At 42.6% G+C, this 26,513-nt stretch overlaps 1 protein-coding gene and 1 long non-coding RNA gene across 2 annotated transcripts in view; both read right to left on the bottom strand.

Annotated features, from left to right (window-relative positions):
* The window catches only part of spon1b (spondin 1b), a 104,075-nt gene extending 86,698 nt beyond the window's left edge, over positions 1–17,377 (bottom strand). Inside the window, exons 1-2 of the mRNA XM_085780075.1 lie at positions 16,664–17,377; positions 15,233–15,339 (exon numbers count right to left, since the gene is read on the bottom strand). Of these exons, the coding sequence (XP_085636201.1) occupies positions 15,233–15,339; positions 16,664–16,889 (333 nt within the window). The 5' untranslated portion in view covers positions 16,890–17,377. The remainder of the gene's footprint in view (positions 1–15,232; positions 15,340–16,663) is intronic.
* A 1,771-nt stretch (positions 17,378–19,148) lies between these two features.
* The window catches only part of LOC146986304 (uncharacterized), a 69,949-nt gene continuing 62,584 nt past the window's right edge, over positions 19,149–26,513 (bottom strand). The window contains exons 2-3 of the long non-coding RNA XR_015036072.1: positions 19,528–19,643; positions 19,149–19,394 (exon numbers count right to left, since the gene is read on the bottom strand). This is a non-coding gene — a long non-coding RNA (uncharacterized LOC146986304). The remainder of the gene's footprint in view (positions 19,395–19,527; positions 19,644–26,513) is intronic.

The raw sequence follows: 26,513 nt of genomic DNA, 5'->3' as shown, positions 1-26,513 counted from the left end.
ACACACTTGAACTGGATAAAAACAAAAACATGTTTGATCTTGGAAAGCTGAAATAATGTGCGTCTGTGTTTTCATACGAAGTGGGGAAGTGAGATAAGATCAGAAGCGGTCACTCGAGCTGAGAAACATGTGGAGACGAAATCTCACTCATCGTCAAGTGACGCACTCAGAGCTGCGAGTCCACTTGTGATCGTATCACCTGAGACACGCGCTGTCAGATCTGAACAGGGTCGGACTCCTTAACATCAGCTCAGTGTGTTGAAAAGAGGAAACAGGCTTCATCAGTGCTCAGTGTTTTATTATTATATTATAATATACAGCAGGGGTTCCCAAAGTGGGGGTCGAGACCCCCCGGAGGGTCGTGAGGCACTGAGAGTGGGGTCGCGAGATGATTTCCAGAAGTCAAATAACATCTGAAAATGATTAGAAATACTAAATAAATGAATAAATAAATAATAAATAAAAAAGATAAAAGTAGTACAGTGTTTCCGCTGGGTTTTTATTAAGCAGTGGCGGCAGCGTTCCTTCCTTTTCCACTAGCACTCAAGCGCAACATCTGACACGAGAATCAAACCTTTCTAATTCTAAAAACACAGCTGCAGCTGCGCCCACTGATCTGTACTGAGACTGTTGTTATTCTTTCACCTGAGTTAATTGTCTGCTGTGTGGAAAACCACGCTGTGGGCCGTAGTCGAGGTGCAGACGAGTGAGTTTGGAGCTGACGAGAGGATCGAAAAAAGAGAGCGAGGCGAGGAGGAACTTAGAAGAACTCAGCTGTGATGAAAAAGGACCTGAACCGAGTCGAGTCGAGTCAAGCTGTAACTGTGTAGTGGAACAGGGAGAAAAGTAATGGTAACTAGTAGATTATTGTGCGTCTGCACCAATACTGAAGCAGTGGTGGCAAAAATTTGTAAATAATAATAATGAATAAATGCATGTAACGGAAACCCTGGTAGTAGTTAAAATTAAAAATAAAACTATGCAAATAAATTTCCCTCCTTTATCTTTAGATGCCTACAGATCGTGTCTATTTGGAAGATGATCTCTGAGTGGCCGCCTCCAAAATTAAACCATCTCATTAAGAGAGATTAACGCTGAAAATGTAAATTTGCACAGCAACAATGTTCACATGTTTATTTACTCAGTGCTACGGTTTATGGTTTGCACATGACAGCAGTGAAGTTCACTCATAAGTTACATGGATATTACTCTGACTGAGGTATTCTGCTTTTATCTTCTTTACCTACAGTAGCTATATGTAAAATCACTTCCTTGTTGTAAGGCTGGTCTGTTGTGTTGTTATGCTCGTGTTCAGATACGTCAATTGGTGCTTGGGCTTTGTGTGCACGTCACCTCTGGGGACAGTGGGGGTTGTCAGTCAACGGCACCGTTATTTTGGGGGAAACCCTGTAATACAGTATCAGTCTGGACAGTAAGAGTGAACTGTGCTCAGTAATAACACCACTAATGAAAGTAACACGATCGATCTTTGCTTCTGACACTGAAAATTATTTTGTATGTGTGTGTTTTTTTTTTAAACACCGTTCAAGTCGACAGCAAAGTTTTATGAAAGAGGACAAGTTCTCAAAGTCCCTGAGTGAAGCTTTGGATAATAACAGTGTTGTGTCTTCAGGACATGTCCAGCCCGGTCTCCTCAGTACTTGGCTCCTGTCAGACATTTTAAAGACTAAATGCACACACACACACACACACACACACACACACACACACTCTCTCTGACCTTTGACCTTAAAGCTGGTGTTCTCCAGCTGCCTCGGTTCAACAATGACAACCAGTTCCAAACTCCTGTTGGAATATTAAGATGGGTATAGACAGTGTTTTCTTTCTTTCTTTCTTTCTTTCTTTCTTTCTTTCTTTCTTTCTTTCCTTTTCTAGAAATTCTTTTCCGTCTCGTCACAGTTTGCTTTACTTTGTGTCACTGAGACTGAAGTTCTGCCAGTCAAAGACATACACAAACAACCGGCTCAAAGACAGGAAGAGAAAGAGAGAGAGAGCAAGGGAGGGAGGGAGGGAGGCACAGAATAGATAAAGGAGGAGAATAAGAGAGAGAAACATGAGAGGAAGAGCAAAGACTTAAGGAAAAGCGAGAGGAGAATATGGAGATAGATGAGGACTAAAAAAGATAAATAGAAACAAAATGTACAAGAATAACAGTTAAACACAGAGCGGCTGTCTAGACGGAGAAAAGTACAGCTTGTTATCCGCCATGATGCACACACACACACACACACACACACACACACACACACACACACACACACACCACACACACACACACACACACACACACACACACACACACACACACACACCACACACACACACACACACACACACACACACACACACACACAGGGACAGAGTGGATGTCCATCACAGCACTGAAGTCCTTTTAATATATAAAAAAAAGTCCTAAATCAAGACCTGGTTCATCACAGTCCAGTTGAAAGAGGACAGACGGACAGAGACGGGTCGAGTCCAAATCCTTCAAGATGGCCGTGTTTGAAAGTGACACACTCGAGTCCCAAAGTTAACAGTCAGGTCAAGTCTCAGGCTCAGACTTTTCAATTCATGTCCTGTGCGAACGGATCTTCACCTCCCTCCATTTGTTTAATGTTCTTACACTCAGGAGATGAGATGTTGGTTTGTCTCGCACCTTTGATTTGATTTGACGCAGCGAGGTCGAGTGCAGCTGCAGCACAGTGACGATCAGACAAATGTGGGACTTCCTGTATAGTTTCACATTGTGCTTTTTCAAGTTGTGCACTTGTTAGGTTGTTGTGTGTTCGATCACTTCATGTAATGATATTCAATAACTTTTTGTTCTGCAAAAGTATCTGTTTGTGTAACCATCTTGGTTGCACCAGTGTCAACAGAGGAGACTTCAGCAGGTTCAGTGCTGTGTTAGTCTGTTCAACCCAAACTTTGTTTCAATTGGATATGGTATAGATTTGACATAAAATGATCTTCCCTTTTAGCTGAGGAGTTATGTAAATATCAAGCCACATGATTATTATAAGTACTGGTACTGAATACAGTAATGGTCTTGAAAATGGTCTCACATTGGTTTGGTCTTGGTTTTCACTCCATCTCGGGTTATGTGGTCTTGACCACAACACAAGTATTACAGTTTTTCTCAGTTGGTTTGGCTCATTTCTCTAAACAGAAATTACATTCTCAAAACTCTAAGATCATTTAGCAAAACAGTGTTACAGTTCAGCACAACACCATAAATCACTTGCAAAAGCTGTATATAATGTATACAGCATGAATCATATCATTGATATACTGTATAAACACATAGACAAAAACAAGGACAATTATTAGTAGCCTACAGTGCTGTAAATAAATATATGGTATTCATGGTTTTATGTTCTTGACTAATTTTGACAATTGAACAGACTATTGTGCATGTGATGACTTATAGAATGAAATGAGGCTGACATGTTTAGGAGAGAACAACCATTAGACTGAGAATCAACAATCAGTTTAGATCAACAAGATCTATTCACTTGGAAATTGTGCTAACTGCAGCTATCTGTACTTAATCATTTGCAAAGATGTACGAAGACGCAATTTGATGAAATGAATGAGAAATATAATTCTGTGGTGAACATTTGCTGAGTGGTTTGGAGGTTTGTCCATGTTCTTTTGAGAGTGTAATTTCTGTTTCGAAAAATGAGCCAAACCAATATAGAAAAACTGTAAGTCACTGTGCCTCTTTCAGGCAGAGTTGGTGCTGTGTTCCCTTGACAGTGTATGTTGAGTTTATAGCCGACGTATGAAGAGGTTTTTTCTGCATTGGGAATAACAAGGGAAAGTAATTTTGCGCTGGGTACTCGTTTTCATTTTGTTTTCCTAACAAGCACTGAACTCACTTGTAACTGTAATTACAGCTGTACACCACTATGTGGAAACGTGCATTTCATACTGAGTTTATACAACTCTTGAAATGGGTGAATATTTAGTCTTTTACTATCATAGCATGTCTGAAATTCACAGATTATTTTACAAAGAGAGTGCACGAGGAGGAGAATCGACACCGTTAGTTCTTCTCATATGGGGCCACCACTGCATCATTTTCATCCAGTAAAAAAAAACCTGGTACGCTAAGCTGCAAAGTTACACATTAGCTATTTATATATGCTGTTTATATTTGCTCCCACTTTAGGTTGTACGTTATGCTGCATGTCCCTGTTTAGAAAATGACAGGACTGCGTGCTGCATGGTTCACTGTGTTTACAACATGATCGGAACAGTATTAACTCAACACTTTTCACATCTTTCACACACTTTCACACATCTGAGCTCATGATGATGAGGGGAGACGGTGATAGAAATAACCGCTGCCTTCCAGACCAAGTCATCTCAATAAGTTAAGACCCAAAGCCTCTTCTTGTTTTCTCAAATGTAATAATTCTGCAACGGTCACACCCGAGAGTCAAGTCCCTGACTCACGACAGACATGAAGTCAGTGAGGTCAGGACAGCCGAGTCCAAAAGTCTAAATATTGAGTTTTAAAGTCACGAAAGCCTTAATCTGAAGACGACGAAGTGCCAAGTTATGATTTCTGTTTAAACAATGAAACGAAGGAACAAGCTGAGCACATTAAAGTTTTAAAGGCGTCACTTTGTAACGGGGGAATGTGTGAGAGATGGCAGGACAGATAAAGAGAGAGAAAGAGAGAGAGTGTGGGAAGACTGGCAAAGGAGCGTTTGTTTTCACTGCAGAGCTGGGATGTCTGTGTGTGTCCACGGTTTGTCTATCTCAATCTCTCTCTCTCTCTCAATCTCTCGCTCTCTGTTGAGACGGTAAACACAGATGCTTCGGAGTGCCTGCACAAGCAAACGCAGAGCCCTGTTCAAACACACACACACACACACACACACACACACACACACACACACAAAGAGACAGAGTAGGAGACTGACAAGGCAAACCCAAGATTTAACAAACACCCAGACTCCCTGGAGGAAACTGACAATGAGTTTTATCAGTGTGTGTGTGTGTGTGTGCGTGCGTGTGTTTGTTGGTCAGTGTGTGCACTGCACATGCGCATTAACATTAACGCAGGTTTGTAATTAAATGCAAAGCAGTTACAAAAGCAGTTGCATACAGTTAAAAGCTAAAACTGTTGGGACTCCGGCGCAGGGAGATGAAACTTTTTTGCGGAGCAGAATGGCGAGCAGAGATTGAAATGTCACGTCAGCTCTTGAAGATGAGCTTATTTCAGAGAGAAACAAACTTCTCTTGTCTCGATGAAGACCTCGGAGGCGCCGACATTTTGCCTTGAGCTTTCCATCAATCAAAGCTTCGTACTATTACTGCAGAATACCCCGGAGATCTCGGGGCTATCACCAGCATTGCATCATATTACATTTTGTGTCTGAGCCACCCAACCAAAGCAGCAGTGTCACATCTCCAAGCAGCGACTCTGTAAAAAACTCCCTCTGTGTTTGTGGGTTTGTGTTTGTGTGGGTTATTTCCTAGCAAATGGAGCCAATTCTGTGGCTTTTGGCGTTCAATTACACAAAACAACATTGGGGAAGAGGGGGGCGTATTGTTCATTGGTTCTGTTTAATACAAAAATGACCCAAAGCTCTTTTTTAAAAACCTACTTTTTTGTGTTATATCCACATTTTTAGTGTTGTATTGCTTTGTCGGGGTCAATTTAAAAGATTTCTATAAGCTGTGCAGCTCGGTTTGACAGTTATGCCAATCTAAGGGGGTGTTGTCTGTGCTCATGCAGACTTGTGCGTAAACAGACAGTCTGTCCCACTTATAAAAGAAGCTAAAATGATTTCTCTCCTGCCCTTCTCGGAGTCTGTCATGTCCTCTTCTCATCTCTGTTTTCCATGTGCGAGAGCTCTGACATTATCGAGGCTTTGGTGTGAAAAGCTCTGACAACAACAGACAAGTCTGTCACCTTGACTTAAGAGCACACTCAGGGGACGGACAACGTAGAGATATACAAATGCAATGTGTTGAAGAGAAACACTTCCAGTGGCACAGGTTGCCCATTTACGAGCCCCGAGCTTCTAGCTGTGATTTCTACCTGAACTGTTTCTGAATCGGAGTAACACACCTAACTTAAGACACAGTTTGCTCTTTCTTCTTTTGCTGTGTCTAACTATTTATTTCCAGCTGTTTTCCTCACGGATCACTTGTTAAAGCAGCTTATTTATGACCCAGTAGTGGTCAAGTGAGTCAAACACCAGTCGTTTCAGCAAATGCCACAATTAATTAAGCAATTACAGCGGGAGCAAAGGAGGAGGTCAGGTGACATTGTTATGTATCGACAAACTCAGTGAAGGGAGTCTGGACAGTTGCTTCCTGTAATCATTGCCATATTATTTAGTCAGGACCATGATTACTCTGAAATCTCTACCACCCAACAAAGGTCCTCTAACTATAACCAAACACTCATTTCAACCCAAACCAGGATCCTTAAAGGGGCTATTTGTTGAGGTTATAAGTTTTCTCTGGAGGCAGATGTGGTTTCTCACCAGTAGCAGGTGCTTCTCGACTGTCAGGACCTTCAGCTATTGTTGTCTTTATAATGTCCGCGTTTGTGTCGCGGTGCGTAGAGACGAGAGCTGGGACACCGGGTCGGCGGCCCCCGATCTTGCAAAGTTGGTTTTCAGCCAAGAGATGCAGTAAGTGACGGCAGAGAGCCTCCATTCTCCCTCGAAACAAGTTAAGCCGTTTATTAAACCATCACAATTACTCCGAAGCTGTTTTATTAAAGGTCCAGTGTGTAAATATTTGGCAAGGTTTACTGGCGAAATCTGAATATACTACCCATGAATATATTTGTATATTTGTAATATACCAAAGTAAGGAAAACGAATTTGATTGGTCGTTATCGAGCAGGCGGGATATTCAATGTTTGGGGCGGGACCGAGCGCTGTGTGTGTATATGTGTGTGTTTAGCTAACGTAGCTAATGATAATAGCTTGCTAACTTAGCTAGCGAGGCTAAGTGATGGACCGCAGGGATCCGGAGGAGAGTGGAGTAGGGACGGAGGAGAGTTTGTGTCGGTGGTGGGGGACGAGTCTCCTCGCTTTTCTCAGACGTTTGATTGATCCAATATCATCTGATGAATCGTGAGCAACGTGACGCATAATTTGTGTGCCTGCATTATCCAATGCTAAAAAAACTACTACACTTTCATCCCGGATTTACTGGAAAATAGAATTTTGCACAAAGTTTGGGCTACATCGTCTGATAGATGAATGATTAGACTAATTTTAAGACCCATAGTGGGTTCAAAATCAATTTTCTTTTCTGAATACCTTTAAGGTAAAAATGAATCATATTTAAGCTATTAATCCTACATTGCTCCTCTTTAAAAAGTTTCTCCCTGTCTCAGGTTTTGTACAAAAAGAGGTTGTTTTTTCTGAAAATCAGTAAATGAGCTGCCCTTCCAGTTGCTGGGTGGTTGACCTTGTTATGTCTCACTGGTGAGCCAGACCAAAAAGAAAAATGGCAACTCGAAGCCAAACAGTTTCATGCATTTCTTATGGAGCGTGAGTGAGTCTGACTCACAGGGTATCATGGGTTCATGTTCACAGTTTGACCTTAACCTGAGTCTGGGACCAATATTCCTCTGAACAAATAAAACATGGCCACAGTGTATGTGAGTACATGAGCGTATGAAAACGGTTGACTTTGTGTGCGCCTACTTGTGTGTGCGTGCGTGTCTGTTTTCCACACTCTTGTGCCTACTCAGTTTGTTTAGGCTATTGTCAATGAGAAACAGCATGAATAAACTAGACAGGCTCCAGCTCAGACTGAAGCTGAGTCACAGAGCTGTTGCGGCTGCAGCGGTCCCCCTCAATCACTTTTCCCTTCCAAACACTAAAACCTAAGTGGTGACATTTTCTATGATGCCAAACAGTGATAATCACTCTTCTTTTGCAAGATGTTTTTTTTTTTTTTTGCTTGACCCATTATTCCTGCGGTGCGTATTACACCATAACTTGACACAATATGGTACAATTAAGTATTTATTTATTTATCCTGCTTCATGTCGATGTTTGTATCAGTGGTCATGTTGATTCTATCAAACTATCATTGTTTGCTGTTGCTGGAAATTTAAAAAATAATGGTGTTTTTGCACTCGGCTTCCCACAGTTCAGCTGTCAATCAAGCAGCATGAGCAGTAATGAAGGCTATGTGAGCGGCGCAGGGGTATTATTTATTACAGCGACATATTTAATATGTTTGTGGGCTGAAAATTAAAGGACATATTTTATATCCGGTGAAATATTAATATCTTTTTCGGTCATATATCAAGTCTTGATTTTATTTTAATACTGTGAAAGTATCAAAGCCTCAGTACACAGACTTTATTCAAAAGTTGAGCCTTATAACGATCAGTCATGACTTCTGCAACTTTATGATGTCACTGCTCTTAGCCCACCTGGCTGCACCGTTCGATCTTGAAAGATTTGATTTGTTCATCTGAAATCTGCTATTCTTACGCAATCATCATTACTCATCAATCTGCTCCAGAGAGAAGCCTAATGGTACGTTCACACTGAAACAGTCGGGAGCATCTTGGCGGCTGGAAGTCATTCATTTTCAATGGACATCACGCTGGCGTCGTGAGCGTCGCAATGTGAGCTTCCAGAGTGTCAAATTGAAGTTGAGAGCAGCTCAACTTAAAGCAGAAGTAAGCGGAATGTTTGTGTTAATATAAGTCTCAAATAGTTATATCTTCCGACAGCAATCACTTACATAGAGTGTTTGGTCTGAAACACGGGTCTGTCAGTCACTCTGCTCTGCTGTAAGCCGAGGAGAAAACATTCCTTGTATCCTACAACCTTTATCCAATGAGGAGAGAGAACGGCATAAAGGGGCGGTCCTCTCTGTGTGTGCAGCCAAGGGATGCGCGTGAATGTGGTGACGTAGGGACGAGGGCGGGGGCTGCTAACTCCATCGGCTGACAAGAAGTTAGCCAAAACGACCGGATCGCTTACTTCTGCTTTAATGTAACGAGGAGCGTCGCTGCCGAAGCAGCAGCCAATTAATTGCAGATCGGGATTCTCACAGCGGGAGAAACTGAGAAAGCCTGAATGGACACAAAGTCCCGCCCCTTTGGCCACCGGCCGCTAGCGCTGGCAGGCGGCGAGATGCCAGCGACCAACGTAGTCCTTGTAAAGTGAAACTAGATTTGTTTTCTGAGTTAGTCATGTCACAGACATTTGTCTTATCAATCATCCTGTCAAATTTGAATGCTAGAAAAATTGTTAAGTAGGTGAAATCAGGTTTTAAAACAATGACAAAATGAAGCAGTTCAGCTCTGGAAGCTGGAGGCATGTCACCTGCAGGCACTGAAGCCCCGCCCACTTGCAAAGCTTCGTCAAATGTCCACTGTCATTCAAATACCATAAGACGACGTTAATGCTAATTGTCTGAATATTTTGGATACACACTTATAGCGGCAAAGAAGTAAATACAGTCCAGGTGAGGCGCTGGAGCACAACTGGCTGCCACCGGCAACGGGAGCCTTCAGCCTCATAGTCGTTGCGGAGTAACTAAATCATTGGAAGAGCATAAACTCCGTAAGTGACCTTCAGTGTTAATGGGTGGGAAGCCAGTGAGGGATAAGTCCTTTGTGATTGCTGTTTGACAGCATGGGCCCTGATCCCATATTGTGTTTGTCCAGTGATGGTCAGTCATCTCTTGTTTGAACAGATTAGCATAATGAGTATTTACTCATATGAAAATGTTCCAAAAGAGTGTAAACATCCATTTTGCTCACATTATGTTCATCAATTCACAATACACCTCGACTGGAGACGTGAAGAATCATAACCGAGTCCCCTGGAGAGCACGTCAAGTAACTAAGAAGTGAGAAAATTGGTCTCACACTCATTCCCTCGCTGCATTATGTATTTAATAAGCTGTAATCAGCGCTAGAGTACGACATTACTTATGCAAACCTCAAGCATCCAAACCAACCAGCTTGTCAAGCATAATAAATAAAAAAAAGTTGTGTAAACTATTCTGTGGCACCACTGGAAGTAAACAAGCACACAGTTGTCCTTGTAAACTCCTTTTAATCAGAATAAACAGGGAGGGCTGTGAGACTCAGGGCTCCTGCAGCACGCATCTATCTTTTGGTACTTAGAGAGGCAATAATTACTTTGGCATCACATTTCAGTCCGATTAGGCTGCATATCAGGGTCACCATCATTACAGCCCGGCACACATCCTATATGTCCTTTTCTTTAAAGCCCATATAAGCCCTGCTTGGCTTACATAATTGCCTCTATCTAAAACCTATGACTTAGCTATGGCACTTTAAACTGATTGGGTTTGTTTATCCTCGGCTAAACTCAGAACCCTTGATAATCTGTGCAGGAGAAAAAAAAAGAAAAGAAGATAATATCTCATGTCTGCTCATCTCTTCCCTTATCCAAACAAGCTCCGTTTGTCTCCCTGAGCAATAACACATTGCTGGCCTAGATAAATATGACCCACGTCCCACACTAACGCAAGGAGGGCTGGGAAAAACACACACACGCAGACCCACATGTATACCCACATGCCCATTCGGTGCATATATAAGCACAAAGGCACACATTTCCAGGGTAGACAATGGCTGCAGACACAGTGGGATACCGAGCCTCTCGCATTCAAGACAGATACACTCTCTAAAAGGTCGGACACATTAAGACAGAAGTCCTTTAATGGCGGTAACGGGGACAAACAGCAGATTATTGCTGTTAAGGAAAAAAAAAAGCAATGAGCAGCGACTCTCGGTCGTGGTGTTTTAGTAAAAGCAGCAGGCGGGCACATTCCAGGACGGCTGCCAGAAACAACCCAGTACCGGAGAGCAAGGAGAGAGAACAGCCGCACGGAGAACCGCAACTGTGTCCGTTTGGCCCCCTCTTCCACTGCACAATAACAATCATGACATTGCAAAACTAGCCACATAATTAACTTGTGGAAAGTAAACTGTCAGGAGCATGAATCATTGTATTCAATTTAATTTTGAATAAGCTTTTATTATTATGTAAACCTCCCTGATAAAGAGAAGCTGTGGGTTTGATGGATTGAGGTCATTTAGATTAAAAAAGCCAGAATCGCTGTCATGCTGCATCTTCACTGATGTATTATGGGACACAAAGGATGCTGTATTTAATAAGTGAAATCATGCTGAAGCTAATTTCTGATGCTAAATGAATCCAAAGTAAAATGGTGATAATGAAACTTTCACGCAGTGCAAGTGCAGTCGACTTTCCCAAACTTTTTTCAGATTTGTTCCTTTAACACTTGACTGTGTTTTGACATCTCAATGTGGATAAATTATGTCGGTTACATTCGCAAATTATAGAACAAAAAAGTGTTTGATGGGTTTGGCAATGTGTGTTAACAGATCTCAGAGTCGGGTTGTCAAATTTAATTTTGTTTTTCAAGCTCCGCACGCACTGTTCCAGTTTCTGCTCCCTGGTCTCAGCCTCGCTCCAGACTCTGCTGGGACGCCGAGGTGGAGACTGCGAGGTGTTTATTGTGCAGGGAGCAGGAATCAAATAGAGGAGACGTCGAGCGTTTGAACTGTTCAGAACCAAAAGCGAGTTAGCGGTGCTGCGTGACGGCCCGATGGCTCAAAATTTCCTTGATCCATTAAAAACCAAAGTCCTGCTGTGAGCTACAAAACAACGTGGTCACTCTGGTATCTTGTGTTTTCCTTCAACAAACTGTGAGAACCTCTTCCATCTTCACGCTCTTTCCACTAAAAAAAAACTCCTCAACTTTCTTTATCTTTCTTTAACTTGTAAAAACACATTTTTATAGATGGATTGTTGTAATTGCTCTTTTTTATCACATGTTTTGTTGCCTTTGTTTTGTTGAAGCTGAGTCGAAGCACGCTAAGGATGCTCGTTATAATTCAGTTGTAGGAAAAGTTGAGTCGACCCAGAGGCAACACTGCTGCTGCTGCTGCTGCTGCTGCTGCTGAGATGTAAAGGTCGAACCACAGACTTCACACCACATTAAAAAAATTACACCAGCAAGAGGAGTAAAAGTGACTGAATCAATTAATGACCGAACACTTTGAAGAATGAAGCAATGATGCACTTTCAAGACGACGTACAGAGGCTTGACTTTTGAGAAGATGATGGGGGACAAGATCTGTCATTAGTGGACAGCGACTCATTGTCTGACTCTGATGGTCACTACAGACCTGAGGGACCAACAGTGAATCAATCAAACAGCTAAAACCCTGCCAAGACTGTACAACCAATCAGGTTTTCGCACCGAAAGTCTGAATCTGACAAAACTCGGATGGGCCAGTGAGACAAAAGCTTGTCTTTCCTCTATTCTGTCATGAAAAAATGTTAATTAAAAAAAAAAGAAAGAGAGAAAATCTGAATTTAGATTTGTAAAAATGTACGCTGGATAGAGACGGTCAGGCCAGACTTTTCAAGTGGAATAAGTGCTGCAATTTAGGAGAAAGCGGTAAAAAATTGCTCATGTTAAAGTTAAAAGGAAACACTTGATTCACTAATTGCTCCACTTTGCCCATGCCTGAACTTTCCACCACAAAATCTGGTCCAACTACAATTTGAAAGAAAAAATCTTGTCTGTAGCAGAAGCAACAAAGAGCAGTACCTGAACACATCTCCTGCTGGAGAACGGCGTGACTTTCAGGATCTGTTATGAGCTTTCCTGCTGCACTAAAGCTCTCGTGAAGGTCTCCCACCTTATTATTAGATATTATCAGTGTGCTTCCAACTTTGTGGAAAGATCGTTTTCTATTTCAACTCTGAACAAAGCAACATCCACAAAGACATGACCTCTGATGCTCCAGTGGCTGAACAGGGAGTCAAGGTCATCATAGCAGCAGAAACATCAACAAGCAACTTGTTAAAGGGATACTTCACCCAAAATCAATAATTCACCAATCATCTACTCACCGTCATGCCAATGGAAGGGTTTGGAGAACTTTAAGAGTTATCAAAACGCTTTTGGAGTTCCAGGGGGGGTCCGGCTGGCAACGGGTTTTCATATAATGGCGGCGGATAGAGTTCACTTTTAAATCGTCCAAAACACACACTATGAAACATCCAGATACCTCCATACTGCTCGTCCGTACTGACCCAAGTGTCCTGAAGCCGCCACATGAAAAAGTTGTTCAGAAAAAATTAATTTGATCTCTGTTTTTAGCCTTGTTGTAGCAGCAGCTCCCAATGCTGCGAGATGTTCTTCCGTGTTTACATCATACATCCAATGGTTTACAGCGACGAACGAACATCTCGCAGCAAATCTCGCGCATGCGCACAAACATCAACACAGCCACTGGGAGCTACTGCTACAACAAGGATAAAAACAGAGATCAAATTTATTTTTTCTTAACAACCTTTTCATGTGGCGGCTTCAGGACACTTGGGTCAGTACGGACGAGCAGTATGGAGGTATTTGGATGTTTCATAGTGTGTGTTTTGGACGATTCAAAAGTGAACTCTATCCACCACCATTATACTAAAATCAGTTGCCAGCCGGACCCCCCCTGGAACTCCTAAAGCATTTTGATGACTCTGAAGGTTCTCCAAACCCTTCCTTGGCATGATGGTGAGTAAAAAATTGGTGAATTATTGATTTTGGATGAAGTATCCCTTTAAGATGTCCATGTACTTTTGGATATAGAAGCTGCATCTACATGATATTTGAAGACCAGCACAACTCAGCTGTATCATTCAAATGTAGCTGTGGACCTACCTATACTATGATTCATTGCACACCAGTAATGAAATCAAACAAAACCACCAGAGGGTCTGAGGATTACACTGTTAAATATAAGTACTGTGTTTCAGCTCAGTCCAACTGTTAGATGTTGTCACAGTATCTTTTTGTGATGTTATAGTAAAAGGTGCAAAGGGTAAGTCCTCCACAGACCGGACCGTGTCTTCTCTGTTGGGCCTTCCCGGTCTACAGCTTCACCTACATCCTCCAATGACTGAGACACAGCTACAGTGTCTGATACAAGTAATCATTTTGCAAACCATGAAGGTTTTATTGCAGCAGTGGAGAGGTGTCCGTGCTTTTTTTGAGACCACAAGCAGTTTATTATGAGTCGGTTTTCTAAACAGCATCAGTCTAAAACAACAAGATGCGGTCAAACGACAAAAAGCCTCTTGTGGTCGTGGCAACCATGACAAGAAGGAAGTCAGATGACGTTGGTGAATAGCAATAATGTGCTTGTAGGAAAGATGGGGAATCATATGATCTTCATCCTACTAATTGAATCAATGAATGAATGTTTATTCGTCCAAATCAGAAGCCGATCTGGTGCCTGTAGTTTCTTTCACTGCTTCACAAGTGGAAAACATAAAATTACAATGTCTCCATCTTGAAATAAGAGGGGGATCTCTACTACTTCTCTACTACTACTACTACTACTACTACTACTACTATCTGGTTTTAAGATAAAGAGTCATATCAACCATCCCTCCTCTCCTCAGAGTAGCAGAAGTCATTTCGGTTTTCTCCTCAAACTGTTGGGAACAATAAATCCGCCTCCTGCTCTGCCTGGTTAGTGGGAGCGTGTGGAAACGCAGCTACAGATGTGTGTTCCTGTTTACACTGAGCGGGAGGTAATTGAGGAAGTCTGGCTCTCTCTTCAAGAGCTCTCTGTTGCTCAGTAGGAGTCTGTGTTACCACTGAACTTAACATCTCACATCTCTCTCCTTCTTCTTTCTCTACCACTCTCTACTCTCTGTTCCTCTCTTTCTTCCTCCTCCTCCTCCTCCTCTCTTCCTCTTCTTCTTCCATCTCTCTCCTTCATTCACGGGAGAAAATATCTGCTGCTTAGCGGGGGGGAGGATGCCATGTCAGCCTCCTCCTCCTCCTCTCCTTTTTGGAAGAGCTGCATGCACCCAAAGAGGCAACCACCACCACCAGATTCTCTTTTTTTCTTCTCCGCTACAACCGGAGAGAGAGAGAGAGCTCAGGTTTTCCATAGCTGAGCCGTGTTGCATCTGTCAGCGACACCTCCTTTAACCCTCCGTATCAGAAGACGGCAGGGGAGCAGCTAAGTCGACTCCCATGTGCATTAAAGCATGCAAATGAGTTCATCTCCTGAGAACTTTCCCAGAAAGCTCAGAGCACATTCAATATGCAGAGAGAAAGAGAGAATCTGTCTCTCTCTTTCTCTCTTTTCTTTTTTTCCCTCCTCCTCTCCACACCTGCTAATCCTTACCTGGAACTGGCCGGCGTAGTCGTCGTCTGTGGTGCCCTCTCTGCCCTCCTTCAGCGCGATGAGGGTGAATCCTCTGAAATAAGAAGGGCTGGCTGCCAGGAGGACCACTGTGGAGAAAGAGAAAGAGGATGAGTGTGAGTGTGTGAGTGTGTGTGTGTGTTCACTCCACAAAGAGGCTTTACTGTACGTTGACGAGGGGTCACCTCAGAGGATGTTCAGAGGAACAGGTATGAAAGCTGCGAGGCTCTCCAGCATCAGTGAAGGCTGTAAACAAAAGGCTTAGCAGCATCTCACAGTAGGAGTAAAAAAAAAAAAGAGCCTATAAATCTCACACGGGGAGTTTAGTGCAGGAGAACAGGGCCAGGATTCGCAGCCATATAATGAGATGTGGGGAGAATTTTATGCGACTCACCTTCATGCCCCAACCTCGCATTTCCATACGAGCCCATTTATCTTAAAACTTTGCATTGAGGAGAAGGAGGATGTCAATAATTTTAAACTTGTCCACTTTTTTAAAGAACTTATTTGTCACATAAAGCCCACAGAGACTGAGACTGAGACTTGGGAACTCTTTCTTTTTTCTTTTTTTTCCTGAAGTGCCGTCCTTCACAGGTCCCTGGTAGCCGATTAAAACTTAGCACTGGACTGGCAAAAAAAAAAAAAAAAAAAAGTGTCACGGCTGTAAAAAATAATAAATTGTAAAAACCAGGGGAATGATTTCAGTGGAGAGACTTAAAGACAAGGTCACCTTTGATTTTCAACTTCAGCTTTTGATGCCTGTATCAACACTGTGGCTGACTGACCAGGTGTTATAGTGAAAACCCAACGTCCTTCCTCTGGATTTATTTCAATATTTCAGACTAAACTTTGGATTTAAGATAAAGAGTTGTTGAGTTGAAGCCCACATGGTGCTCAGTTTGAAACTCGTCAAGAATCGGCCCAAAGGTTTGTTCATGTGGTCAAATCTACCAGATGGGAGAGTGGGCTACATTGTTAGGGGTCAGTTTAATTGGAGCCATTACTGTCAGTCTGTCTATGTGTGTGTGTGTGTGTGTGTGTGTGTGTGTGTATGTGTGTGTGTCCACTTGCTTACAGGAAGAGGAGAGGAAGTGAATATAGGTCAGACATTATAACACTAAGTAGCCTTATCAAACCAATACTGTCCCTGCAGAGGAGACAGCAGACTGGATAGTTTGGAGATTGCGTCCTTCAGGCTGCAATTTCTCATAAAATATTAGATTACTGTGGTTATTACTCTGCACTGTTAGCGGGTACATGGTGGAAATTAAAATTAAAACAGAAGGAGGACATACTTTTCTTTTCTTTTTTTTTTAAATTTCCAACTACAATAAACAGTCCGTGGTTACATTTTGCGCAGGTTTACGCACGGGTTGCGCCAATGCACAGTAGTGAAAACAAACTCTTTTATACCTCTGTAGGTCTTGCCCGGTTCGTAGGTCTCCGGGTCTCCCTCCACTCGGAGCCTGAACTCATGGTGTCCATCCTTCCGGGTCCCGTGGGTCGGCGCCCGGAGGATCCGTCCGCAGTAGCCGTCCGACCTGCCTCCGGACGGCTCCTCCACGAAGGCGACGGCGTTGCACACAAAACTCGTGACGAAATAGTACTGCAAAAGCAGCAGATGCAAATACATTCCCATCTCGGAAACTGCAGCCCAGAGATGAGGGGACAGTCCAGGGAGAGGAGGAGGAGAAGAGGAAAAAGAAAAAGGGGCAGCAGTGGAGTGGAGTGGAGAAGAGAAGAGGGGGTCCGCTCTCTCCTTCCTCACAAACTCCCACCAAACTACAACAGCAGCGTCACAGTCAGCGCGAGAGGTGAAGACAAGGAGACGGAGACGAGCCCATCCTGAAGTAGAGAGAGAGAGAGAGAGAGAGAGAGAGAGAGAGAGAGAGAGAGAGAGAGTCTGGGGCGCACCGCGGCGGAGAGGAGAGGAGAGCAGAGGAGAGGAGGAACTGCTGCTGCTGCTGCTGTTTCCGGATCAGTGTGGTGTTGACGGAGCCTGGGAGCAGCGGGGGGCCGACAAATAACCGAGCGCGGGTGCACGCGGCTGTCTCCTTGACTTGAGGCGCGAGGGAAGGTCCAGACCGGAGCTCCGCACTTTAATAAGAGCCAGCCCTCCACACACACACACACACACACACACACACACACACTACACTACACTACACTACACAGAGTGCGCACACACATACATATACACACGGTGCATGGGAATCTCACCTCTTGGGGGGGAAACACAAATGTTGTTCCTGCTGCTGTTCAAATATACGACAACACATTTTAAATTCCTTATAAACTGCTGGCTGCGCGCGCGGAGTCGGATCTGCTCATTACTCATTCATAACGGAGCCGCAGAAACCTATCAAAAGTAAACAAGCAACAACATGACTTTGTGTGTTTATTCTTCTCCTGTGCGCCGTTTTCTCCAAAGTTACGCCAAAACACTACGTTTCATGCACAAATGCTCCTGGGTCAAGGAAGGAAGGAAGGAAGGGAGGAAGGGAGGAAGGAAGCAAGGACAAAGGGATAGAAGAAAGGAAGGACGAAGGGAAAGAAAGAAGGAAGGAAGGCAGGAAGGACGAAGGGAAAGAAGGAAGAACGGAAGGACAAAGGGAATGATGGGAGGAAAGAAGGAAAGGAAAAAGGCAGGAAAGATAGATGGAGAGAGGGAACAGATTGGGTCAAAAAAAAGTAAGAAGTAAGGACGAAGGGAAGGAAGGGAGGGAGGCAAAAAGGATTGTGGAAAGAAGGAAGGGAAAAGAGTAGGAAAGAAAGATGGAGGCAGGGAACAGACCAGGTCAACTGAATCAAAAGAGGAAGGAAGAAGAAGGAAGGACGAAGGGAAGGAAGGAAGGAGAGAAGCAAGGGGAAAATGATTGTGGAAAGAAGGAGGGATGGAGGAAGTGAAGGGACAACAGGAGGGTTAAATCAGTGAAATCCGGTCAGAATCGGCTCCATAGTTTGATTAAAATGTGATTTATTGACCCTGTCCTGCTTCATGCTTAAATGCAAATGCACAGCGAGGTGTTTTAATGCGTATGAAGCTACTGGGTGAGAGCAGAGTCAGCAGCAGCACGGTGTTGTTGTTGATTAGGCCCGGATTGAACATCATATAAATCAAATCAGTCTTAGTTTACTTTAAATAAACACATGCTCCATTATACTCTGCTCTAATTGAATATGAATGCCTCTCTATTAAATGGACATCTGCTGTGTATGAAGCGTCCTCCTCCTCGGTGTAATCCTCATGTAAACACTTACACATCCAGGCAGCAGTGATGCACTCACACCACAGGAGCCAGAGAGACTTGACCAGCAGGTGTCGCCAGAGGACATTTGCACCTCCACTTCCTCCACGGCCACTTAGTAAATCTGTCACTCTGCGTTATCACTGCGCTCCCTCCTCCTCCTTCTCCACTTGTATTATAGTGCAGAGAAAAAGGTACAAGGGATTATGGAAATGCAGAGGTTTTAAGGTCTCATATTAAATGTGTAGTTTGGACTCAGCTGCAATGAGCTGAAGTTTGAAATATGTTTTTCTTTTCCTCACCCCCCCAACCTCCATCTCTGTTTTTAACTTCACAATAATCAGTGAACAACAATTGGCAATCAAGCCACACACATGCAGCTGAGCCCTGAACACCTCCACACACACACACACACACACACACACTCATCCCTTCTCTCCAACCTGGCAAACAAAGTGAAACACACTCACAATCAGTTTATACATGTGTGTGTGTGTATATATACACACCATACACACAGTATAAGGCATCAGCAAAGAACAACTGAGAACGACTGAGATAGCAGCATCACAGCAGTCAAAAATTCAGGATGGGACAGTTTCTAATCAAGGAAATAAAGACAAAATAATCACTGATATGGTTCATCTCTTCAGCTACTTGGTCCTGAAACATCCCAGAAGTAGGATGAGATTCACAGAGGTGAAAGTTATGAGTTACAAGCGCTTATGTAACTGAAACAAAGAGACAAAAACAAAAAGTTCTGGCTTCGACCAGACACCAATCAAGCATATTGTATCCAAAGCTGATCAGTCAGATCAATATCTCATGCTCCGGCACAGAAACAGTGGTGACTGATGATGAGGATGTAAATCCTTGGCTGCGTCTTCCAGACACATCTGCATTCAAACACAGAAAAGGCAAAAGTTTAAAAACGCTACAAGGAAACCAAAGCTAGATTTATTATATAAATCAAGGTGAGTACTTTTCAGTTCAGCTTGTACTTTTTTTTTGTTTTTGTTACTTTAGTACCTCTTCTCGGGGCGGGGGCTTCAGGTTGGTACCTCTCCAGCCCGGAGTCCACAGGCGAATGAGACAATGAGTTTTTTTCTTTTTCCATCTTTCATGTCTTTATTTTGACACGACAGCTGTAGAGAGACAAGTAATGGGGAAAGAGAGAGGGGGAATGACACAGTGGGTGGAATCAAAACCAGGTCCGAGTGAGCTTTATGACTCGGTGTGACGACTTCTGTTTGGGGGATGCCCGAGGCCCGACCCCCGACCCCAGTTATTTGTACATATTTTCGGCATGAACCCGGCCTGAACCAGCGTGTCCTATTGAAACTCGAAGTGGGTCTAATGGGCCGATCATGTGTCCTGCCCCCAGGCCCGACTTGTATTTGTCCCACTTGTGCTTCTTTTAGTACAGTTTCAACTAAGGGTGCTTTCACACCTGGATCAAATGGACCAGTTGTTCTGGAACAGCGATTTACGTCAGAGATCGGTTTGTTTGGTCACAGCAACCGGGCTCGGATGCGGAACAAAACAAGCGGGCCAAGATCGCTTGGGAGAGGCGGTCTCGGCTCGTCTCCAACCGAGCACTGGAGCGGTTCGTTTGTAGTGAGAACGTAATCGACACAGAAACCGACACAACACACTACACGCTGCTGGTCTTCAGTGGTTCTAAACGACCAGGCGTGCTGGTTCCTACTGGCCCGACCGGATGCGCTAATTCAGGCCGAGTTCTGGTGGAGGATCACTCCAGTCGGCTTCTTTTCTTTTTTCTTTTTTGCCGTGTTCGGGTTGGATTAGGGCTGAAAATATAGGCTACACAAAAGACTCAGATTGGGTCTGGTCTAGGCTTCAACCGCGGTTCGGACCGTGTCGGATTTTAATTTTCATTAGGATAATAAATTTTTAATTAATGTCTGACCAATAAGAGAAGAGTTTGACAGCGCATGGCATTTGTTTACAACTTTGGACCGTTTGGAGCTGTTGCCGTGTGTGAACACAAACGGCCCCAAAAAATGAAAGCAACAGTTGTGTTGGTTTAGTTGCTGGATTGGAACAAAGCAGGTGTGAATACGCCTTAATAGTACTTGTAAGTGAACAGGATGTTTCAGTACTCTTAGTACACCGCTGAGATTTATTCCTCCAACATGTTAAAGTTTGATATTTTGACCTTTAAACTTCATCTTGTTCCTGTGAAACATTCTTGATCTTCCTGAATCACAATAACACGCACAACTTTAAACATCTCTCCTTGTTCAGCTATCATCACCTCTCTGTTTTGGTTCAGTAACAAATGCACGTTAACAACAAATATCTCATGTTATGAAATAATTTTGCAGTGAACTGATTCGTTGTTGAGTTTTCATGGCCGGCCATCCTGTCCTGTCCGCCCACATGCCAAATGTGTGTGTGTGTCCAAAGCCTGGGAGTGTTACCCAGCTCAGAACTGGGGATGGTTAAACTAAACAACATCAGCCTGCATGTCACAGCGTGATGGATCCCATCTGGAGTGACTCTGCACTATAAACTGTCTGACGGATGGCTGACGTCTGGAGCGTACCCTTGACCGAGACACGCAGTCAGAAACAACCCACTGACCTTTCAAAATGAAAACAACCTGTTTGCACACCAGCCAGTAACATTCCTGCATTTAGAAATATAACTTCTTCTTTTTTTTCTTCCTCCTGCAGCTTGAGGATATTAGTGTTGGTGTGAAATCTTCCCATCTGTCCTCCTGAACTTCATGTTCTCATACACCACCTCCTCTGTTATGTACATACATGTTAAAACAATCAAGTAGAGTACCAGCATGAAATCGATGTCTGTATAGATCCTGTTTCTCTCTTTGCTCCTTCAAGGTCCTGCAGCCACTCTAATAATATATGCATTTGTCTTCAGTCAACCTGCCTGTTTGAATAAGACTTTCATGAGGGTAATAAGGTCCTGATGCAGGAAGCATGGGGCCAGGGGGGTGCATTAAATATGAAAATTGCTCCGATCTTAGTGTGTGGAAGTCATTTCCTCTAATGGGCTATAAGAGTCCTAAAAAAGCCCGAGATATTGTACTCAAGTGTGTAATAGAATTTTTAATCATCTTACAAGACTCTTTTATTCTGTTCACAGAAGGCATTTGCGTCATTTAGGTTTTTTTCTTCTTCTTCTTTCTCAAGTAATGAAGATGGATCGGATGTATTGGATTATATAGGCTAAGTGCTCATTGTAGGGGAGGATGTGTTCTTTGTTTTGTCTTGTACACGGTGAAGAAGGAGACGTGTTTCACTCAAGTGCCACCACTACGTAATCTGATGGTTTCACTCCAGTCAGATAAACACAGCTGAAGAGGATTCAGATACAGTGAAGTGGGTTGAGGAAAATTATTTACTCAGATGGATGGATATGACATATTGATGATTATAATAATGATAATCCACTTATTTAAAAGCACTTTTTTTTCAAAGTTAGAAGGTAATAAAATAACCCATTGTGACCCATTGTATTAAAAAAAACAAAACAAGTTAAAGTATGAAAAGCCCAAAAGAGCAGAGAGCAATATAAAATGTTAAACTGGTGCACCAACTGGTAAAGGCCTTTTTTATATACTGTATACATACAGTGACTTTATGAGAGAGATATAAAATTGGTTTAAGAAATATACAAGTACAAGTATATAAATATTAGCACTTAAAATAATAAAGCAAATCAATCAAGATATTACCTCTAATTAATTAATTTATGCATCAATCCAAATCCTCTTTGATGTAAGACTCTAATGCAACATAATAAACACGTTAAACTAATGCACCAGTGCTGCAGTTTTCTGTCTTTGTTGTCTGTTGTCTGGAGGTAAAAGGCTTTGCAGACAGAGGGGTGTGGTTATGTCACTTCCTGGGTGTGGCTTTCTAGGTTGACAGCGCATTAGTATTTGCCATTATCGTCTTATGTAAACTCTTAAATGAGAAGTGTGAGGGTTTGCAGGTTGTTTGTTGTCCCGCCAGGTGTTGGGTGGGTCGACGTCGTCAAGTCCGTACACGTTCAGCACAACACAAAGCCTGGCCCGGTAAAAGAGCTGGAGCCTCCTACAGAGGAGAAATAAGCCTTCTACTGTACTGACTGACTCCAGACATTGATATTCCTCTGCAGAGCTGCTGCCTGCACAGACCTGCTTTTTGGGCTCATTTCAGAACATCTCTTCAAAATATTTCCCCGTGTGCCAAAAAATTACCACTACCACTCTCTTTCATGCCATCACCCCTCTAATGAATATCCACAAACTTGCCAAGTCAACGTGGCTGCACACAATTAGCACCCTTGCAGGAGCACCGACTGCCCGCGGCGAGGACCCTGAACACGGTGAAATGGGAGTTTTGGCAGCTGTGAAAAGGCTCGATGATAGTTCACTGTAATCACCCGCATCTCAAATTGACAGACCTGACAATGGGTTCCTGACAGAATCGATGCAGCTCAAACGTGCAAAAGACCTCGAGTGTAACGCACAAGTGTCACGGCGGAGATGTTGACTGCTTAAAAAACAGGTGCATCTAATAGCTTTTTCTAATGAATGTGCTCCATCTAGGTGTGCCAGCACGGCTCATACTTTGCATACTGGCTCTCCGTCAGGGCCGACTGGCACGTCCAAGTGTAACAGAACTGTCATTAATATAACCAGGTACACCTGTTCTTTCAGGGCCGCAGCCGGGCCAAGTGCATCTGGTGGGGGAAAAGGTCTGCTCATGAGGTTTTCACAGGAAGTGAACAAAATTTTCATGGCCACACAGGTATTTAACAGAAATCTTGAAAATCCTTGATTATTAGCCCCGTTTTCCACCGAGGAAGTTCCTGGTAAAGGAAGAGGAGAAGGAACTTCACAGGAACCGTCCACCGTGTCTCCACTGCAGAGAATGTATTTTAACAGGAACTCACAAGCATGATCACATTACCCCCTTCTCACCTCCCTGGCTGGCTCCCTGTCCAATTTAGAATTAATTTAATTTTTTTATTTTCTTATTGTTTGTTTTTAAGAGTTGTGTGGTCTCTGTCTTTTATTGTATTTTTATATTTCTTAGTGTTTTATCTGATCTTATGTTTTTCTTAGTGCTTTTTTCTGCTTTTAATTTGCTGTATTTTAACTTTAACATCATTTATTTTACTGTTTTGTATCTGTTGTGCAGTGCTTTGGTAACCTTGGTTTTAAAATGTGCTAATAAAGTGGATTGGATTGGATAGGGCCCCATGTTTTTAAAATGTGCTATATAAATAAAGTGGATTGGATTGGATAGGGCCCACATAGGGCCCGCCGGACTTTTGAGCAGTGTTGGGCACGTTACTTTATATGTAGTTGACTTTCCCCAAAAGGTAACAGAGTTAGTGACTGAATTATTACATTATAAAAGTAACTAATTACCAGGAGAAGTAACTGTTGTGTTACTTTTTTAAATAAAATGTTAAAACATGTCAAATTACTTGGACTCGCCCTCCTATCACTCTAACCATAACCATAACCTCAGGAAGCTCCTCCGACTAGTTGATGGGCTGGAGAAAAAAAAAGTGTACATAACGTACGCTTTAAAGCTTCAGTTGGTAACAATTATTCAGTCATATTTGCTGGAATTGTCACTATATTCTGATGGTCAGACATTAAATGAGTAATTTAGGACAAAATCCAACTCCTCTGGCTCCACCTACAGCCTGTAATCGTATTTGCCAAAATCCACCGCGCCCGACGATTCTCCACCAGTCAGGTAGAGGGAGCAGGAGGAGCAGCCAATCGCCACTCCTACACATCGTGCTATGGATACGGTACATCTTTTTTTTTTTTTTTTTTTTCTCTGTGGGTGCGTTTATGGCTACTTTGTGTGTGTCTGTGTGTGTGTGGGGCGCTTGGCAGAGGTTCATAAAGGGACCTGACGGAGTATTGTCTTGAAATTTCCGACCAAGTCGCGGAGTTTACTTTCACTTTCGTCAACTTACCAACTGGAGCTTTAACAGGTGTATTATTATTTTTGTGACAGGACTTATTGAGTCAAGTAACAGCGCATTTTATTGTCAGTAATGTGTAATGTGCAAAGTTTTCATTGTCAAACTTAATAATTTTGTTTCTAGTGATGTGTTTTTTTTTTAATGAAAAAAAAAGAAGTTCTTTTATTGCTCTTGTTTACTGCTCTCTCTCGGAGTACCTTCGGGGGTGATGGAGCCACAGGGCCTGGGGCAACGGGCCTGTTAAATTACCCCAAAGTCCCTGCAGTGGGAACGCTTCTATTGATCAGTTGATGGTGTTTAGTTTTAGCATGTATGCGGAGCAGCTAGGAGACAACCTGACATCATTTATTTAACCACGTTGCGTCACATTAATCATTGCCTCCAGTGAAACATGTCTCCATAACGTCTCATCTCACTAAACTGTGAAAATTAATGCACTTTCAGGATCTGACATGCTTAAACCATCATGTCTAAATCATGTCTACATTTGCATAAAGCAGGCATGTGTGTCCATTATTTAACACTTGTATTATATCCCTTGAGGTACACTTTGAATGGACACTCATGCGATTAATTGCGACTATGTTAATTAACTGACAGCCCTGCTAAAAATGAAATCTCGTCATATGCATAAGCACTCATATCACAGTAGGTAGCTTTTAAGGGAGTGCTGCACAGCTGGTTGCCGTGTGCACTTGAGGTTTTTTTTTTTTTTAATGAATTCCCACACTGTAATGTAGGATATAGGCTTTCTGTGTGTGATCCATTAAACAGTGGAGGGCTTGCAGACAGGTGGCCACCAGAGACAAATGAGATCTATATATCACATGAAAGCGTTCACTGTATGTAATAGTGAACACAAATTGGTTGAAGTTGTATTAAGTGGGGGAAAAAGCTGAATACTTGAATTCTGAGGAAGGTGTGAGTACATTGGTGCTCATGTACGAAGTTAGTTGAAATGTCTTTTGTAACCTTGTGGCCTCAAGGCCGAGCAACAAATCCAGTTATCTCTGTTGTGCTGAGGAGACATCCATCCATCAGGTGTGTCACCATGTCTGAGGAGTGCAGACATCGCATGTACACACACACACACACACACACACACTCTCATACAACACTAGTTCACCACTCACATCAGCATCGTGCAGGCAAAGAGTCACTGATGAGAACATCTAACAGGAGCAATCAGCGCTGATCACCAAACATAATTGCAACAGATTGTGAGTGTGTACAACACGTGTTTTTAGTTGTGTTATGCGTGTATGCATCTTTGTGTGTCTGTCTACCTGCACATGTTGACTTGACTGTTGCAGCTGTGCAGTAATTATGCAGCACTCCACAGTCATTGAGCAGTTTTGTTGTGAAATATACAGTAAATGTAGGCAAAATTATCAAAGCACCAAACTCATTAAATAGAGCTTACGCTACCTGAGACTTCTGAAGTAACAGTGGATCAGGTGACTATGTATGAATTCAAAGATGTTTGTAGTTATAAACCCACAGTATAATCTGAAAACGACTGTTTGTATAATGCAACTATAATATTATCTTTACAGACTTTTACCATATTTTTTGTCATTGTTTTGGTCATATCTTGATATTTTTAATGGCAATATTATATCGATATACTGATGCCTAGTATCGATCTGAACAGACTTAGAAGTTATTAAAAAAAACAGATTTAATTTGGAGACATCGTTTGCAGTAGAAAAAAAGCTAATAAATCACAATGTATCTCAGCATATTGCAACATTTTTAGTATCGCAATAATATCGTATCGAGGCAGAAGTATTGTGGTAATATCGTATCACATTGCCTCTGGTGATTCCCTCCCCTATAAGAGTGGTGTGAATGTAAAACATATCAAAGACAGAGACACAGATTAAGAAGAGTCAGAAACATATACAATCATGTCATCTGCATAAAAATGTATATTACAGTTTCAGGTATAAAACATTCAGAAGGTTTTGAGACACCTTCACTTTTTTCACATATTTTTTTCTTTTAAATTTAATGTTAAAATTTAAAAA

The sequence above is a fragment of the Trachurus japonicus genome, chromosome 6, assembly GCF_045865225.1.
Source record: "Trachurus japonicus isolate A0001 chromosome 6, Traja_1.0".
NCBI lineage: Eukaryota > Metazoa > Chordata > Actinopteri > Carangiformes > Carangidae > Trachurus > Trachurus japonicus.
Note: the sequence above shows the minus strand (reverse complement) of the source record. Positions and strands in the feature narration are given on the sequence as shown.